Source organism: Schistocerca cancellata, chromosome 3, assembly GCF_023864275.1.
Source record: "Schistocerca cancellata isolate TAMUIC-IGC-003103 chromosome 3, iqSchCanc2.1, whole genome shotgun sequence".
NCBI lineage: Eukaryota > Metazoa > Arthropoda > Insecta > Orthoptera > Acrididae > Schistocerca > Schistocerca cancellata.
The window spans coordinates 881,556,009-881,573,246 of NC_064628.1; the positions used below are offsets into that span (position 1 = coordinate 881,556,009).

General features: G+C 38.6%; 1 protein-coding gene across 1 annotated transcript in view; it reads right to left on the minus strand.

Annotated features, from left to right (window-relative positions):
• The window catches only part of LOC126175949 (rRNA N6-adenosine-methyltransferase ZCCHC4), an 85,383-nt gene that overhangs the window by 38,314 nt on the left and 29,831 nt on the right, over positions 1-17,238 (minus strand). Inside the window, exons 4-5 of the mRNA XM_049923027.1 lie at positions 4,934-5,134; positions 3,322-3,562 (exon numbers count right to left, since the gene is read on the minus strand). Coding sequence (XP_049778984.1) covers positions 3,322-3,562; positions 4,934-5,134 — 442 coding nt within the window. The remainder of the gene's footprint in view (positions 1-3,321; positions 3,563-4,933; positions 5,135-17,238) is intronic.

Sequence of the window (17,238 nt, forward strand, 5' to 3'; positions counted from 1 at the left end):
GAGAGGGTGTGAAATCTTATGCTGAGAGATACTACAGGAGGGTTTATGGAAAGGTTCAAAGCAGAAAAGTTTCTATACATACAGTTTTGCATTAATATTTAAACTCTGGCTCAGTGTCTGCAGAATTTGTGCACAAGTTCCGTCGAAGGAACAGAAGCAAAACCAATCTTGACATTTCATGGTACATGCCGTGAAAATAAAAAATGATCCCCAATTTCTTTGTACTCCAATAACTGAAGATGAGTTAGGAAAAATATGGATACACTGAAATCCAATAAGAGTATGAATCAAAATCAGGTTTATGCTGAATTTCTTCTTTAATACCTATGGAACTGTTTATTCAGAATACACAGTGGAAGGGCAAATAGCAATGAAAGAGATCTATGCAGAGGTTTTCTGACAGCCCTGTGATACAGTTCAGCATAGGAAGACAGCTACTCCGGAAGTTGGGGAGGGGAGGGGAGGGGAGGGGAAGGGAGGGGAGGCTCTAGCACTGAATAATGACAGCGTTCGATATCATTCATTCCACTTGATACAGATTTTCTTGGGAAAAAAAAGAAAGAAATCCAGATTTTTCTGAGCTCCCTATTTGCAAAGCCTTGGTGACAGCAGAGGTCTACTTTGAATGGAACTGAGATCCCCATACCTTCCAGTATGTAATGTATTTCTCCTGGATGATGGTCAGGTACTTTTTAGATAAAATCGCTACGAGGGTCATTTGAAAAATCTGTGCAAAAATAAAAACTACTTACGTGTTTGGGGTAAACCTTTTTTTATTTTTCGACATAGTCTCCTTTTAGACTTATATACTTCATCCAACGCTGTTCTGATGTGTTGATCCCTTCCAAATAATAGGAATTGTCCAAGTCTGCAAAATAGCTATTATTTACTGCAATCACCTCCATGTTTGAATAAAATCTTTGTCCCGCCAGCCATTTCTTCAAATTGGGGAACAAGTAGTAGTCTGAGGGAGCCAAGTCTGGAGAATAGGGGGATGTGAAACAAGTTGGAATCCTATTTCCATTAATTTTGTGACCACAACTGCTGAGGTGTGTGCTGGTGCATTGTTGTGATGGAAAAGGACTTTTTTTGCGTTCCAATCGCAGGTGTTTTTCTTGCAGCTCATTTTTCAAACAGTCCAATAATGATGAATAATATGCACTTGTAATAGTTTTACCCTTTTCCAGATAGTCAATGAGGATTATCCATTGTGAACCCAAAAGACAGTCGCCATAACCTTTCCGGCCAAAGGAATGGTCTTCGCCTTTTTTGGTGCAGATTCTTCCTTGGTAACCCATTGTTTAGATTGTTGTTTGGTCTCAGGAATATAGTAATGTATCCATGTTTCATCCACAGTTACAAAACAATGCTTAAAGTCCTGCAGATTCTTCCTGAACAGCTGCAAACCACCCTTGCAACACTTCACACAATTCCGTTTTTGGTCAAGCATGAGCAATCGCAGAACCCATCTTGCAGATAGCTTTCTCATGTCCAAAGGTTTATGCAAAATATTATGTGCCCATTCATTCGAGATGCCCACAGCACTAGCAATTTCACACACCTTAACTCTTCTATCACCCATCACCATATCATGGATTTTATCAATGATTTCTGGAGTCTTAACCTCCACAGGGTGGCCAGAACGTTCAGCATCACTTTTGCCCATATGGCCACTCCGAAAATATACCACTTATAAACTATTCTAATTGAAGGTACAGAGTCACCATAATGTTTATCAAGCTTCTCTTTAGTCTCCTGAGGCGTTTGCCTTTCATAAAGTAATGTTTAATCACCACATGAAATTCTTTTTGTCCATTTTTTGACAATCACTCGACTTTCTTGATTCACACGAATGCCAAACAAGACCAATATACCTGAAACTTGGTGTGCATTCTTTCCAAAGATGCAACTAACTGAACATGAGCTCGATATGTGCCGGTGGTGCCGTCTCTCGGACTTGACACGGACTTTTCAAACACCCCTCATATTTCTTCACATAGTCTTCAGTTTTAAATTAATGAAAAGGATACATTGCTACTCACCATATGGTGGAAATGTTGAGTTGCAGAGAGGCACGACAAAAAGACTAATAAACAAATAAGCTCTTGGCAAAAAGGCCTTCTTCTGAAGCACACAAAACACACACACACACACACACACACACACACACACACACACACACACACACACATTCATGAAAAAACACAATTCCCACACACAACCCAAGGCCAGACAGAGGTATGGCCTCGGCAACCAGGCAGTGGTCATTTTTGTGGGAGTTATGTGTGACAATTATTGAACTATTTGAAATAAAATCGTCAGAAGTTATGACAGAATAATTGGTGCAATATTCCTTGATGGCAGGGTGACTACCAAATAGTACATGAAGGTTTTGGAAGATGATTTCACCCCCATTACCCAAAGTGATCCTTATTTTGAAAAGATGTGGTTCATGCAAGACGGAGCTCGACCCCACCATCGTAGGAGTACATTTGATGTCCTGGAGGAGCACTTTGGGGAACACGTTCTGGCTCTGAGGTACCCAGAGGCCACTGCCATGGGGCACGACAGGTTGCCATATTCTCCGGATCTGAACACATGCGACTCCTTTTTGGGGGGCTGTATTAAAGACAAGATGTACAGGAATAGTGCCAAAACCCTTGCCGAGCTGAAAACAGTTATTCAGGAAGTCATCGACAGCATTGATGTTCCGACACTTCAGTAGGCCATGCAGAATTTTGCTATTCGTCTGCGCCACATCATCATCAATGAGGGCAGACATGTCATAACCTAAATCTGAATATCTGTAAGTGTGTGTACACCGTACTTCGTAACTAATTTCTAATTTGCTGTTTTTTCACATAGTTCAATAATTGTCACTGTGTGTGTGTGTGTGTGTGTGTGTGTGTGTGTGTGTGTGTGTGTTTTGTCTACATCAGTAGAAGGCTTTCTGCCTGAAAGCTTACTTGTCTAACAGTCTTTTAGTTATGCCTGTCTGCGACTCTAGATCTCCACTATATGGTGAGTAGCAATCTATCTCTTCCAAATATCAGTTCAGTATCTAAATATTTTAATTAACAGTGAGCTGACACTAAAAATCATTGTGAAATGGACTGAGGTTCCCCATTTCACCCACATTCCTATTTTCTGTTTCTTTGCTTCACATAATGGTTGAAATATACTGCATAAGCACTTTGAAGTACATAATGAATTGGAGGATATATATCTACAAACAGAAAAAAATATGTTATATCATAACTTAATAACCTATAATAAAGTGCCTTTGAAACAACAAGACAAATCAAAAGGAATGAAACTTACCTTTAAACGTAGGGTTTTGCAGGTGCTCATTAACTTCCTGATGCAGTTTGCGCATCTCATTGATAGAGTATGCCAAAGGCTCCATTCTGCCACCAAAAGGTGGGTCAAGTACCAATAAAATGCCATCATTGGCGTCCGTTAGTAAGAAAGGCTTCAGTACTTCTTCCAAGCAAGAGGAGTCAAAGAAGTAGTTGTTAAATGAATTGTACCAGCAGAATTTATCTCGACTGTGAAAGCTATGCTGAAATTCAAAAATAAACTATTAATAAAATAAACATTTAATGCCCACGATACATTTTAAAATAATGTAATACCTTACAATCAAATGTATGAAGATTCTATTCTTCACATGCTAATCTCTGACAAAATCTCATAAGATTTTCACAGGCAACGTGAGCATAGCTCATGGCTACATGGAAGCCTCTTATCTCATCAAAAATGATATCATGGAAAAAAGATACCGTTAATCAAACTTTTATCTAAAATCATCTGCTCAGTTTAGTAGTTCAGATATTTAATCACCATGGCATACTACACCAAATAACTAACAGACAGTGCTGTTAGTTCTGTAATACACCAAAGAAACAATAAATGGTGTTATCAGTTTCTTCCTTTTTTTAATTCATTGACTTGTATTTTCAGAAGTTCGAGTCAGCAACAGAATTAAGTCCCACAATCTTGTCTTTATGAAAATAAGAACGAATGTATTTGGATGCACGGATTTCATTTTGTGTATTAAAAACTGAATACCATTGCTTTGCTTCTTTCAATAGGTTTTATTTACATTCTTTGCAAGGAAAAATGAATTTATTAAGTCTGCTTTATGATTTTGGTGCCTTTTCATTACGTTTTAATTTTGGTTTGTTTACAAATAAAAATGCCCAGAAAATTGTCGAGTTTTCCTTCACAAACCAGAACGGCTAAAAGACTGTGAGGACTGTACTGTCTCAAGAACCCAAAGATCATGAAGTGAGGGTTATTGTGGCTCGAGAACATCAAGCTTTAACTCGGTCTTTGGAAACTCCTTCCACAAGTGAGGAGTAACATAATTTGATCAAGAGTGTCATGCATTATCTCCCCTTGATTCACACAGGCTTAAAGTTACTTATCTTCAAAGTAACATCATACAAATTTTGATGGGAAGTGGGGTAGGTGATAGATGTTTATACCCCGACTCCTGTTCATTCCTAACAATTTACCATTTTACTTAAATGTTTACAATTCCTGGGGAGCTTACGCTATATTAAGACCACAAATAAAGCACATGGACAGATGCTGCATGTTGCGGGTGTGGACCTGTGTATCAGTTCCTTTTTGCATGGCCAGTTCTACATGGCTTTCTCCCACATTACTGAAGCACACGAACTCTTCATCCATGTCCCCAACCATACTATTTCAAATGGTGTACAGAAAGAAGCTTTGTAAAAATAAATTCCAAGCATGCGAAGTCTCGTTGACAGATAGAAACAGACCCCTGGGCAAAGCCAGGTTTCTCAGCTAGTATTATATAACCAGCCATTTATTTATCACACAACACAAACTTTTAAGCTCAGATGACAAGTTCTATGTGAGAATGAAAATCAAGTATTTTTCCTTATGCTGAAATACTTACGTATCTAGTGTCTATGTCAAGAAGCAGACTGTGCATGTTCCGGTAATCAGAACTGTTTACGTACTCATGTACCCGTGGTGACCCAATACAGAGCAGTTTCCTCAAATTATTTTTCTGTGCTAAGTTCAGTATTACTGATACTGCACTGGAGGAAAACAGGTACTGAGCCTCTTTTTTGTCCCTCTCTGAGGGTTTCAGTAGCTGCAAAAGGAAAAGTGATATAAGCATCATTGGTATGGAAATTTCAAGGTAAACACTGGAAATAAATTAAGATATATTTTTGCTATGTTGGTAAAAGGGGGTCCACCACAAAAGGAATATCTAGAGCTAGATTTACAAAAATGGACAGAAATAGAAAGAATAGGAAGTTTAAAATTGCTGACATTCATTTCTGAGCTATGTTTCAGTTTAAGAAGATACCTGTTCAATTTATTGTGCATATCTAACCAAATTATTACTAATCATTGATCCTGTTTTTTTACCCATAGTTCCTCACTGGGAAAGTGAGATATACAATCTAAGGTAAACCTGACCAACAGACACCCACCTCATTGACTTACAAGGGGACCTTCCATATTGTAAATCACAGATCTTGATGCGCTTCAAATATGTTGTAGGAGCACTTACCCTGGGTACCTGGCTATCCGGTATTTTAGCGATGGGCCTTGGTTTTTGAGAAAATCAATTTTGAAGTTCATTGCACACTTTGTACACCTGTAACATTTCATATATTCTGGGCAAGACAGTGTAGCGCAGCGGTAAAGGTTTACAGCTACCGCGCTGGAGGTACCATGTTCAAATCCTGCTGGTGTACATTTTTTTTTTCTTTTTTTTCCAAAATCGACCGATTTTTTCAATTTTATTTCAAAGAATATCAACAAACAGTGTAAGGTGTGCGAAATTATGAAGATATATTTAGTTACTGATTTCTTCTGTCATACAATATTACAAAATCTTATTTTTCATCATCCACATTGCTTGATGTGCGAGAACAATATTGTGGGTAATACTTACCATAGAAACAACTGAAGCACAAATTTTCGCAGCACCACGTGTATTTTATGAAAGCAACCATCTTGCAGGTGCAAGGTTACTTCATGAGCGATACCAGGAAATGCAATTCTTTTGTATTCAAAAAGATTTCTCTTTCGTCCACTAGTTTCGATGCGAACCATGCGTATCTAATCATGCTTCCAAAATTAGGTGCGCTGAATTGATGTAAAATTAGTGAATTTAATTTTATGTAATCTTCCCTAGAAGCAATCTCTCTATTGTCTTTCATCAAGTCGGGAGCATTCTGAATAATTTTCGTGAATATTTCACCTGTGGGTAAAAATAAACATCACAGGGCTGGCAATAAGGCGTGCACTTTGGTGGAACCACTTTTAGGTTGCAGGTGCTCGCTTTCCTTAAATCAGTGGATAGATGATCATATAAAGTTGAATCGGTTCACCCTCCCCACAAATATATAATGTACATAGCAGCAAACAGTTCGTGTGCCTAGTAACTGTGTGTCTTTGAGATAACGTTTTTTTAAAGCTTTCTTCAGTGGACATGGGTGAAAAGCGGAAGAATATTTCTCTGGAAGAGAAGGTTTCTATTATTAAAAAAGTGGAGGCATCTCCTGGCGTGAGTCGCGTGGAGCTAGCGAAGCAATTGGGACTGGCCCCTTCAACACTCACACTATTATGAAAAACAGATCGTCGATAATGGAAGGGTTTGAGAATTGTGGAAATTCGAAACGTATGCGTTTAAAACAATCGACTTACGACGAAATGGAGAAAGTTTTATTAACGTGGTTTCAGCAAGCATGTGCTGCAAACATTCCTATAAACAGAACTATTTTGAAGGAGAAGGCGCTTCAAATATCACTTCAGTTAGGAATGGACAATTTTAAGGTGTCCAATGGATGGATTGATAAATTTCGACAGCATCATGGTGTTGTTTACAAATCGGAATGTGGAGAAAGTAAAAGTGTGGACAAACCAACTGTAGCTCAGTGGATACAGACTCTCCCTAATCTGATACAGGGCTACAAACTGCATGACATTTATAACGCTGACAAAACCAGCATGTTTTTCAATTTAATGCCGGATAAGACATTTACTTTTCGTGGGGAAAATTGCCATGGTGGTAAGAAGAGCAAGGAACGTCTTACCGTTTTGTTGTGTACAAACGCTGATGGCAGTGAAAAACTGAAACCTTTGGTTAGCGGGAAGCCAAAAAATCCGAGGTACTTCAAAAACATTTCCACGTTTCCGTGCAAATATACTAACAATGCCAAGGCATGGATGACGAGTGAAATATTTTTACGTTTTCTAAGAGAATTTGACGCCAAAATGGGGAGTGCTGCAAGAAAAGTGCTGCTGTTTGTGGATAGATGTGCGGCACATCCACCAGACGTACCCTTTCTGAGAAATTTTAAAGTAATTTTCCTGCCACCCAACTGCACCAGCCGTCTGCAACCTTTGGACTTGGGCATAATACACGCCCTTAAGGTTAAATATAGGACAGCCCTTGTAAAAAAGGCCTTGAATTTGATGGACCAAAGAAAACCGGGAAGCCAGCAAAGCTCACAACTGAAACTGAACATTTTACAGGCAATAAATTTAATTATGTACTCGTGGAGGGAAGTAAGTGCTGAAACTATTAAAAACTGTTTCACAAAAGCGGGATTCTGTGAGAATGAGATGGCAGCTCCTGTGGAAGAAGTTGCAAGTGATTTGCAAGAGTTTCACCAATTAATAGGCTGTGTTTCTGTCACTTTTGAGGAATTCGTGGCTGTGGATGACAACGAGGCAACCACAGGAGTACAAAGTATTGAGGAGCTGACTGCAGAGAGAAGCTTGGAGAGTAATAGTGGTAGTGAAAGTGACAGTGACAAGGAAGATGACCCTGTGCCCTCATATACTAAGGCAGATGAAGCATTTGAAACATTCAGGAGGTACATGATGGCCCACAGACTTGAGGACAGAACAGTAGTTCAACTTGCTCATTTGGAGCAAGAAATGATTGCCATAGAGTCTAGGAGAAACAGAAAACAAGCAAGCCTGCTTGAATATTTTTAAAAAATCATAGGTATGTTATTTTCAGATTGCTTAGGTTCCTAGAGTTTTGTGCGAATTTAAGTTCAATTTGATAATTTAATTATTGAAGTAATTTTTTGTAACTAATTCTTTTTTAATCTGTCCCATTTACTGTGTTTTTATGTAATATGTTCAGTATATCATAAACAAAATTTGGCTCATATTCTATAATTGGGTCAACTGAAGAATGGGATACCACCTGTCAGCTTTGGAGAATGACGTCAATCTTAAGAATCTGTTATAACTTTTTACTGTACAAACTGATCCATTTACTTTCACCCATCCACCTACTGAGCCCCATGTTTTAATTAAAGAAAACTAATCAGTTGATACATTGATCATTTGCAATGAATATCATATGTTGTGAAAATTTAAAACATCGTCTATGGCACCATTTGTCAAAGGTAATTAGTGATATCCTGATCTTCAGTAATGCCCTATAATTATTATTTGGAAGCCTTCCTCTTTATAGTGTTTTCCTCTATACAGTGTTCAGAATTTGTGGTCCCTTGAAAAACATTATATAGAGGTTTCACTGTAGTATCGACTTATGTTTCAATCAAGAAACTCCATGAAATTGCAGACTTTTCAAGCTCCACTTAGGATGAGCTGCAGCAAGAGCAACTGCTTTTTCCTTGTAGGACAGAGGCACACAATCTGTCAGTTCTGATGCGTACTCTTCGGGAAAGTAATTACCATCTTCCTCTATCCCCCTACACTGCAAAGTGAAGAGTTTTATTTTTATTGTCATTCGTCCGAAAGCAAAAATATTCATAAAAAAGTAAAACTTACTGCATCATATTCTCCTAATTCATCTTCTTCGTTGAAATCTATCAATTCATCATCAATAATGATCTGTCTTTCGGCCAAGAGATCCTGTATTGCAATACATATCTCATCGCCAATTGCAATGGAATTGGCAGAGATCATGTTAGGCGGTGTATTCGTTACGAGATTCAAATCGCGGAGTAGATTTTTGGCATATTTAATGGCATTTGTGATTTCACCTTTTGATTCTTCATTCAACTCTTCTACTTGTGGATCTTCTTCTGGCTGCACTACTCCAGAAACACTTGGTTCTTCCATTTCACAGAATTTTTCTAACACACGGAACTTGAGACGCTTTGCGAGCAACTGACACTGTAGTTAGATGCGAACATAAAGGAAAGCAACTACCATCCTCATTGGCCGGAACTAGGAGCTGAGGTCCCTGTTATGGCTAACGGTATTCACGGGAGAGGGGACGACAATGGGCGGAGATCGATTTCAGGTAACGCAAGAAGCGACCGTTGTACGAACAGTTGGAACTCCTACTGCGAACCACAAATGGAATGAATATTTGAAAAAATTAATAACTGAATATATCTTTATAATGTCGCACACCTTACACTGTTTGTTGATTTTGAAATAAAATTGAAAAATTCGGTTGATTTTGGAAAAAAAAGTACACGAGCAAGATTCGAACATGGTAGCCATGAACCTTTACCGCTGCGCTACACTGACTTACTCGGAATATATGTAATATTATGGGTATACAAAGTACGCAATGAACTTCAACATCGATTTTCTCAAAAACTAAGGGCCGTCGCTAATAAACTGGATAGCCAGGTACTCTGGGTAAGTGCCTCTACAACATATTTGAAGTGCATCAAAATCCATGATTTACAGTATGGAGGGTCCCCTAGTTAGTCTGAGCTGACTGATTTCACAGAAAACTTGATCACACTCACAATTCTAAGACCAGTTATCTGTAAAAGGTGGTAACACTGTAGCCTGCAGCAGTTTGTACAGGAAAAGTTGTCTTCTTCTCGAGCTGTCCTGTGCTGCACTTGCAAGTGGTTTAGCGCTGAAGAACACAAAGTGTTATGTAAAGTCCACTGTTCAAGGTCACTTTGTCTAACAATGCAAACCTCTTCGGGTGAATGAACTCTCCAATATCCACTGTGCTTCAGACAAAACTATTATAATAGCTGGGCAAAGTAGAACCAAGCAAATAACACTCCTGCACTTAAATTTATGATTTAGGTTGGCATCAATACACCTGAACATTATTCCTAACTATGGTTTGGCTTTAGCCCCTGACCATAACTACTTATATGTGAATAAAAGTCAATTGGGGTGTTTGCTGTCCTTTCTCTCTTTTTGCCCAACCACACTGTGTCTTTGAATGCCAGCCAACAGTCTCTCTAGTAGCAAAAGAGGTCCAGACCACCTTAAGCAGGAGACTAGCTATGCAAACAAATTATTTGTATAATTAGTGTAGCTGAAACTTTGCAATATTGTGGGAAATATTTGTCTTCCTTGGCATCTTGATGAAATGAGCTGCATAATTCTCACTTAAAATGTGACAAAAGGTGGGTAAACTTTACGTTTTGAATAAAGGAAGCTATTCCCACACAGCTATTACAAATTTTCTCATCTTTCACTCTGCAATCTACCCACCATCCTAATGAGAGTAATTACTACAGTACCATCATACAATGTATTACTACAGTACCATCTTGACAGCTTAGTCCATAGTGTGGATGCAGTGAAAAACTCTGTTTTATAATACAGGATGATTCAAAAAGAAAGAACAGATTTCAACTGTGTATTACAAACAAACTATGAAACATATAAACAGTTTGTGCATGTTACTTAATATAGGGAGGTTCAAAGAGTTATGTTTCCACAGAAACTATACCATACATTCAATATGACCACCATGTGTCGCTCAAGAAACATCAAAATCATTGTCAATTTCATTCCACACATGAATCGACGGGTCCCTTTTTACTGAATCGACAGCTTCAAGAATTAGATTTCTCAATTCTTGAAGGATGGCTGCCATTGGCGAGACAAAGACCCTGTCTTTTAAGAATGCCCATGGAAGAAATTGTAAGGTGTGAGGTGTCTGGTGATTTGGGAGGTCCAAAGCAATGAACAAGACCTTGTCGTCCACCTCTTCCAACTGAACATTGTGATATGGTGGTGTTACGATAATAAGGTGAATGTTAGGTAGGGCACCACCATACATAAAAATGAAATCACTAGACTCACCGTGAAACTGAGGAAGCAACCAGCATGCCTACATATGACATCCCTGTCACAGTTTCTTCTACAAAAAAGAAAGGCCCATAAACTTTGTTAACAGAAATGGCACAAAACACATTCAGTTTTTATGAGTCTCTTATGTTCGACAATGATGGCAGGCTTTTGTAACCTCCAAATTCTTATATTATGGCAGTTTACTTCACCCAACAGTTGAAACATCAAGTCATCCAAAAATATGAGTCCTTCAAAAAAAGTGTCCTCTGCCATAATGTGGAGGACTGAAGCATAAAATTGGTACCTGCTGTTACAGTCACCAGGACACAACTGCTACAGTAACTGCAACTAGTAAGGCTTCATATGCAGGGGTCGTTTTAGAACATGCTACTCTGTTGTTTGAGGAAGTTGAAGTTCCTGGCCTGCCCATCTTATGGGCTTCTAAGGGCACCATGTGAATTCATCTCAGATAGGCTCAAAATTTTCATCAGAGGTGTGTGGCTGATTAGTTTTCTTCTCTTTTCATATGCAATCAACTTCAAGAATTTTGTGTGCCAGTCATAAATCTTCTTGTGCAGAGGTTCTTGCTGAATAGACAGCATAATGCATGTTGCACTTAAGCAATGAATTGACTTTGTGCAAATTTCAACACACAAAATGATTTCTCTTGTGGTGTAGTCGCCATGTTGCTACAAACACACAACAGTGCAGCTATGTCGAAACTTGAACCTTCCTCTATCCAATAATTTGTTTCTATCTGCCATAGTTTGTCTGTAATAAACAATTTCATTTTTTTTTCCTTTTTGAATCACTCAGTGTAAGTTATATAGTACAAACTGTGTATGATTCAAGGAACCACAAGGACCAACCAAATGAGGCAGTGGAGTCACTAAGATACTGACCTCATATTCAGGAGGATAGAGTTTGCACAGTTCAGTCATCCTGATTTAGGTTTTCCGTTGTTTTCCTAAACCATTTCAGACAAAAAGCCAGGATGGCTCCTTTAGCAACATCAAGGATAATCAATTGTCCATCCTCATAAAAATATCCCTATATATTTAATGTATACATATATTTGACCTATTTATTATTCATTGTATGATGATGACAAATCGTATGATGATGACAAATCCTATTTCACTGTGAAATGAAACAATGGTAATGTTGGTCTTCTGAAGTGATAGTTACCTTAGCTGTTGGTTTAATTCTTAGTGGAGCAACAGAGTATTTTACCAGTTTTTTCCCTTTGCTTCTTCAACAGAGCTTCAGACAACCAGAACAACACACTATTATACAGTCCCCCCGCAAAAAAACTCTGCTTAGTGAGCTTCCTTAGAATCCTCGCTAAGTATGTGGTAGCAGATTCAAAAGATCTTTGATAGTATGGGTTGAGGTATTTTTCATCAGCTGAGGACCAATCAACATGAGAAAAATTACTAAGTAACTGGCGCCACCATTCCTCTGTGATAGTTAAGAAAATGAAAATGTATTAAATTGTTGAATGCACACTTCTTCCTACCTGCATTTTCCCTCTGAATACTCCATGAAGTACATTTCTGTGTGAAATCAAGTAATCTGTTAACAGAGCTTTTTCACATGTCCACTCTGACCACCACATTCCTACATATTCAGGGCAGTTCTGAAATTCTACTTGTCTATGACATAATACTACACATATAAATAGTCTGTTACGATATCGAATGTGTTTATCATCTTACTGGTCCATGACATTTTTGGCAAGTCAAAAGTTTCTGGCACTATTGTTTGCAGTCATTAAGTTCTTGCTCCCTTCCGCACTAGATAGCTTCAGAAATACGAATCTATTAGAAAACCTTCCGCACTACATAACTTCAGAAACATGGACCTATTAGAAAACCTATTGTGACACTTCGATCAGTTTAGGCCTAAGTCCTTCATGAATCCAGCCATGAAAGTCAAAATCAGACAACTTGTCTGAAAGAGCATCACATGGTATTCACTCAGTTTATTACACAAATTTTCTATGGGGTCATCATACCATGTCATCTAGGGGGTCTGAGCTCTATCATCTCAAATGGTTCAAGTGGCTCTAGGCACTATGAGACTAAACATCTGAGGTCATCAGTCCCCTAGACATAGAACTACTTAAATCTAACTAAAGGACATCACACACATCCACACCCGAGGCAGGATTCGAACCTGTGACCGTAGCAGCAGCACGGTTCCGGACTGAAGTGCCTAGAACCACTCGGCCACAGCGGCCAGCTCTGCCATCTCCAATTTTCTTGAAATTTGTATAGTATGCAGCTAAAAGACCTATATAAACTTCTAACACATTTCAGCTCCATCTGTAACATGGTACTAGAGTCATTTACATTAGGCTCGCTTTCTTCAGAACTTCTCAAGTTTGGTAAACAATTGTTCCTGGCCTAATAAAGCTATGATCCTGATACTTGTCATCCTGACAGAACTCTTTGTGCTGCATACAGCAATACTTGTGATACAATCTGTCTTCACACTTGCTGGAAAATGTTGTCACCAAAAATTTTCCCTCTCTTTTAAAAAGTAATAGATAGATAGTAAATGGCACTAGAATCATGATCATTTGTCAGTGCACTGTCTATCTGTCTGTCAAAAAACAGTTAATGATGAACTTTCCTACAAAATAGTCCACTATGATATCAATCTCTAAAATTACCAAAAGTTGCCCACATTTAACATCATTTATCTTAAAAGTGACACCTCTGACTTTATAATTGTTACAACCACTTAAAAGGGTGCATTTAAGCCTCTAAGAAACAGTTATTTTTATTTTGGTGTTGTTTCACATGACATGCAAAAATGTGGATTGCATTTGTGATAAATAAATAATAATTATGTAAATATACATGTTAGTTTATGGTGGATTCTCCATTATCTGCTTGGGATGTATTTTACACACAAAGTGTAGACCTGCAGTACCTACAGTAACATACCACTTTGGATGTAATTTACAAAACTTTGAAAATTTGACTTCAAATCACACATTACCTATTCCTCATTAAAATGTGGGGAAAATTGGTTGTAATACCCTTTTTTTTTGGGCAAGGTTAAAAAGAGACAGTGCCATAGCTACTGCTTTCTTCACTTCATTTATGTTATTTCTGTATTCTGCACAAAAAATTCTCTCAGGATGGCAAGTAGCGGGATTGGAGCTCTGTTAGGTCATGAACAACAATTTGTTCCACTTCATTTTCTTCCAGTTCCAAAGAAATTGGACCTTGTGGAAACAGCTCTAATATCTGCACCAAGTAACAGATTGAGCTCAAATTTGCCAGAAGTTTATATGGCCCCCTTAGGTACTTTATGTACAAATTTCAACAGAAGTGAAGCTAGCTCAAATTGGAAGCATTTCCAACATCTGGTCAATTGACAAATTCTCATCCATTGAAAACTTGCATAAAAAGAATATATAAATTTATATTTTCAAAAATAAGAATAATAGTAGATATTGTGGAGAACAGCTCTTTGCAACTGAAAGGGAGCAAACATGTAGTTGCCAGCACCTACTGTGTCAATGGCACACTCCCAAACACAAAGTTTCACAGCCAGCTGAGAACTATTTCGCAAATTTTTATGGTAACACTGACATGTCAGAAAGTGAAATAACTACTGATTTTGTATCCAATCCCTCAACCAGCCATGACTTACAGTGCTGCCAGCTTGTGCACATTCCCAGACTGAATTCTGAGGGTGGTCAGGTTTACTGTAATGTTATTAATTCAGATTTATTCACTGTGGGGACCACCCCATTCCCAAATTTGGTGTTTAAGACAGTAAATATGGCATGAATTCTTATAAAAGAAAGGGGAGAATTACATGTATGAATGTGAAGATGGAGGATTTTCCTGGTAAGCAATAGTAAGGAGGTAGGTAGAGGGAAGGAGATTGTTGAGAAGAGAGCAATATGAAGCAAATTATAAATAAAATAATTTCTCTAGGACACAAAAACAGGACAGAGCAGCAGGCAGTATGCTCTTTTTTTTCCCCAAAATACATTGAAACCTCTTGATGTTGGTACAGGTGCACTTTCACAAGCAGATAATTCCTATTTCGGCTTGTACAGTGACATACTATTCCTCCATAAGTGTTTTTATCATGCAGGAGACATAAAATTGCTGCCATCGAATGCCATTGCTATTTTATCCAGTTATCTTATATTAGGAAATTAAGAGACATTTAGTATTAATGTTTACATGAGAAGAAGGGAATTAGTGCAGGGATCAATTTCATTATCTATGGAAGCTGCAAGAGCAGTAGTCCAAGGGTTATTATGAACACCGAAATATTGAGTTTTATATGATAATGTGCACCCCAAACAGTGTTTGAAATTAATTCGGGGTTAGCATGATTTAGTACAAATTTATTTGCTTATTTATTTATTTCTTCAGAGGAAGAACTCAGATATATTATGTAGAAGATGCAGCACTTCCTTCTCAGATAATATAGTACTTCAATATGAATCGTGAATCATATTATTACTGCTGGCAGTCTCAGTAGGTATCCATGGTTAATGGTGCGCTTCCACATGTTCCACTGAGTTGTTCTTCCCATTTTCTGCAAAATATTTTCACAACCAACCCATCTGTCTTCTTCAGGTGCTGTGTGTTCCGAGTTCAGTTGTTATGTGCAGGTTTTCAGACATCTTTATTTTGATAGACTCTCCAATAATGCTGTTCCAGAAGCTTGGTGTTTGCACCATAATACTGGCCTCATCATATTTCATTTCATGGTTTTATTCGATGCAGTGCTCGGTACAGTTGATTCGCTTGACTGTTTAGGTTGGATGTGACGCTGATGTCCCTTGTATCTCTCCTCGGTTGTTCTGATAGTCTGCCCCATGTAAGATATGCCACCTTCACATGGAATGTGATACACATCCTGCTTTTGTAGACAAGACTGTCTTTAACTTTACAAAGAGTGAGATGAAAAGTAGTTGAAGGGAGTGAAACACCATGTTCCCATATGAGTCTACCAATCTTTCCTGGTGGTGGGCCAGCATAACATAGATAAGTGAGTTTTGCCTTCTCTTCCTCGCTTTCAGTCTCAACCTGTTTTTCAAGTGTTCTTGATTTGACTGCATCAACCATTCAAACTCATGACCACAGTACCTGTTCCTCCAGAACAGTAAATGTAGATGTAGTAATTCTTCAGTGAGGCTCTCCTTGTCTGAAAGTCTTCGTACTCTATGGAACAGAGCTTTCAGCACTGAATTTCTTTGTGATGTATGGTGATGGCTCGAGGCACAGACACACAGATCAGTGGTATTTGTTGTGTTTTGTTTGGTTTAGGACACAAAAACAACTAAGTTAACGAGAGCCCATGTCATAAGCTTAGACCATCAAGAAGTACAAGAACTTAAAAGTGACTATATATTAAGCCCAACCAACAGAAGGAAAGCGAAGTAAGAACAAGGGCTTCCTCATGCAGAAAGGTCCACAAAATACGAAGTAGAGACAGCTGAGGTCCTGAACCAAATATTAAACGTCATTCGCCACATTGTTATGGCAGATAAAAAGTAAAATGCAGTCGACAGCCTGTGCTTGGTTTGCCAAAACAGCCAACAATGCAGACAGCAAACATATATGAGAACATAAGTGGTTAAAAAAAGGGCATTCGGTCAAGAAATGGTGAGGTGTCAAAGGTTGACAACAATGGGCACAAAGTGTAGGCACTCACCACTTAACAAATGGTGATGGCTAAATCGACAATGCCCAATACTCATCCTAGCTAAAACAATCTTGCGGCAAGTAGGCCAAGATGAGGTCGGCCAAGCTGCTGGGACAGGTTTAATTCTCAGGAGCTTGTCCCCATGAAGAGAAGACCAGTGGTGATGCCAAAATAACACCACCTGCCAAAAGATGGCCTCACAGTGGCCCCTAAACAGTGAGCAAATGGAAGGTTTCTTGGATGTGTTGCATTAAGGGATGGACGGTGGACTGCATATAGAGGCTCTGAAGGGCACTGGGAGAACAGGAGCACATGACACAATTAAAAAGCCAGTGTTGCTGGATGTATTGGGTGGCCTGATCGAGGGCAAAGAGCTCCGCTGTAAATATTGAGCAAAGTTCTGTGAGCCAATACCAAAAATGGTTGGTGCCAATGACGAAGGCACACGCGACACCTTGGTCAGTCTTAGAGCCATCATTCTGCATGAAGGTGCTATCACTTTGT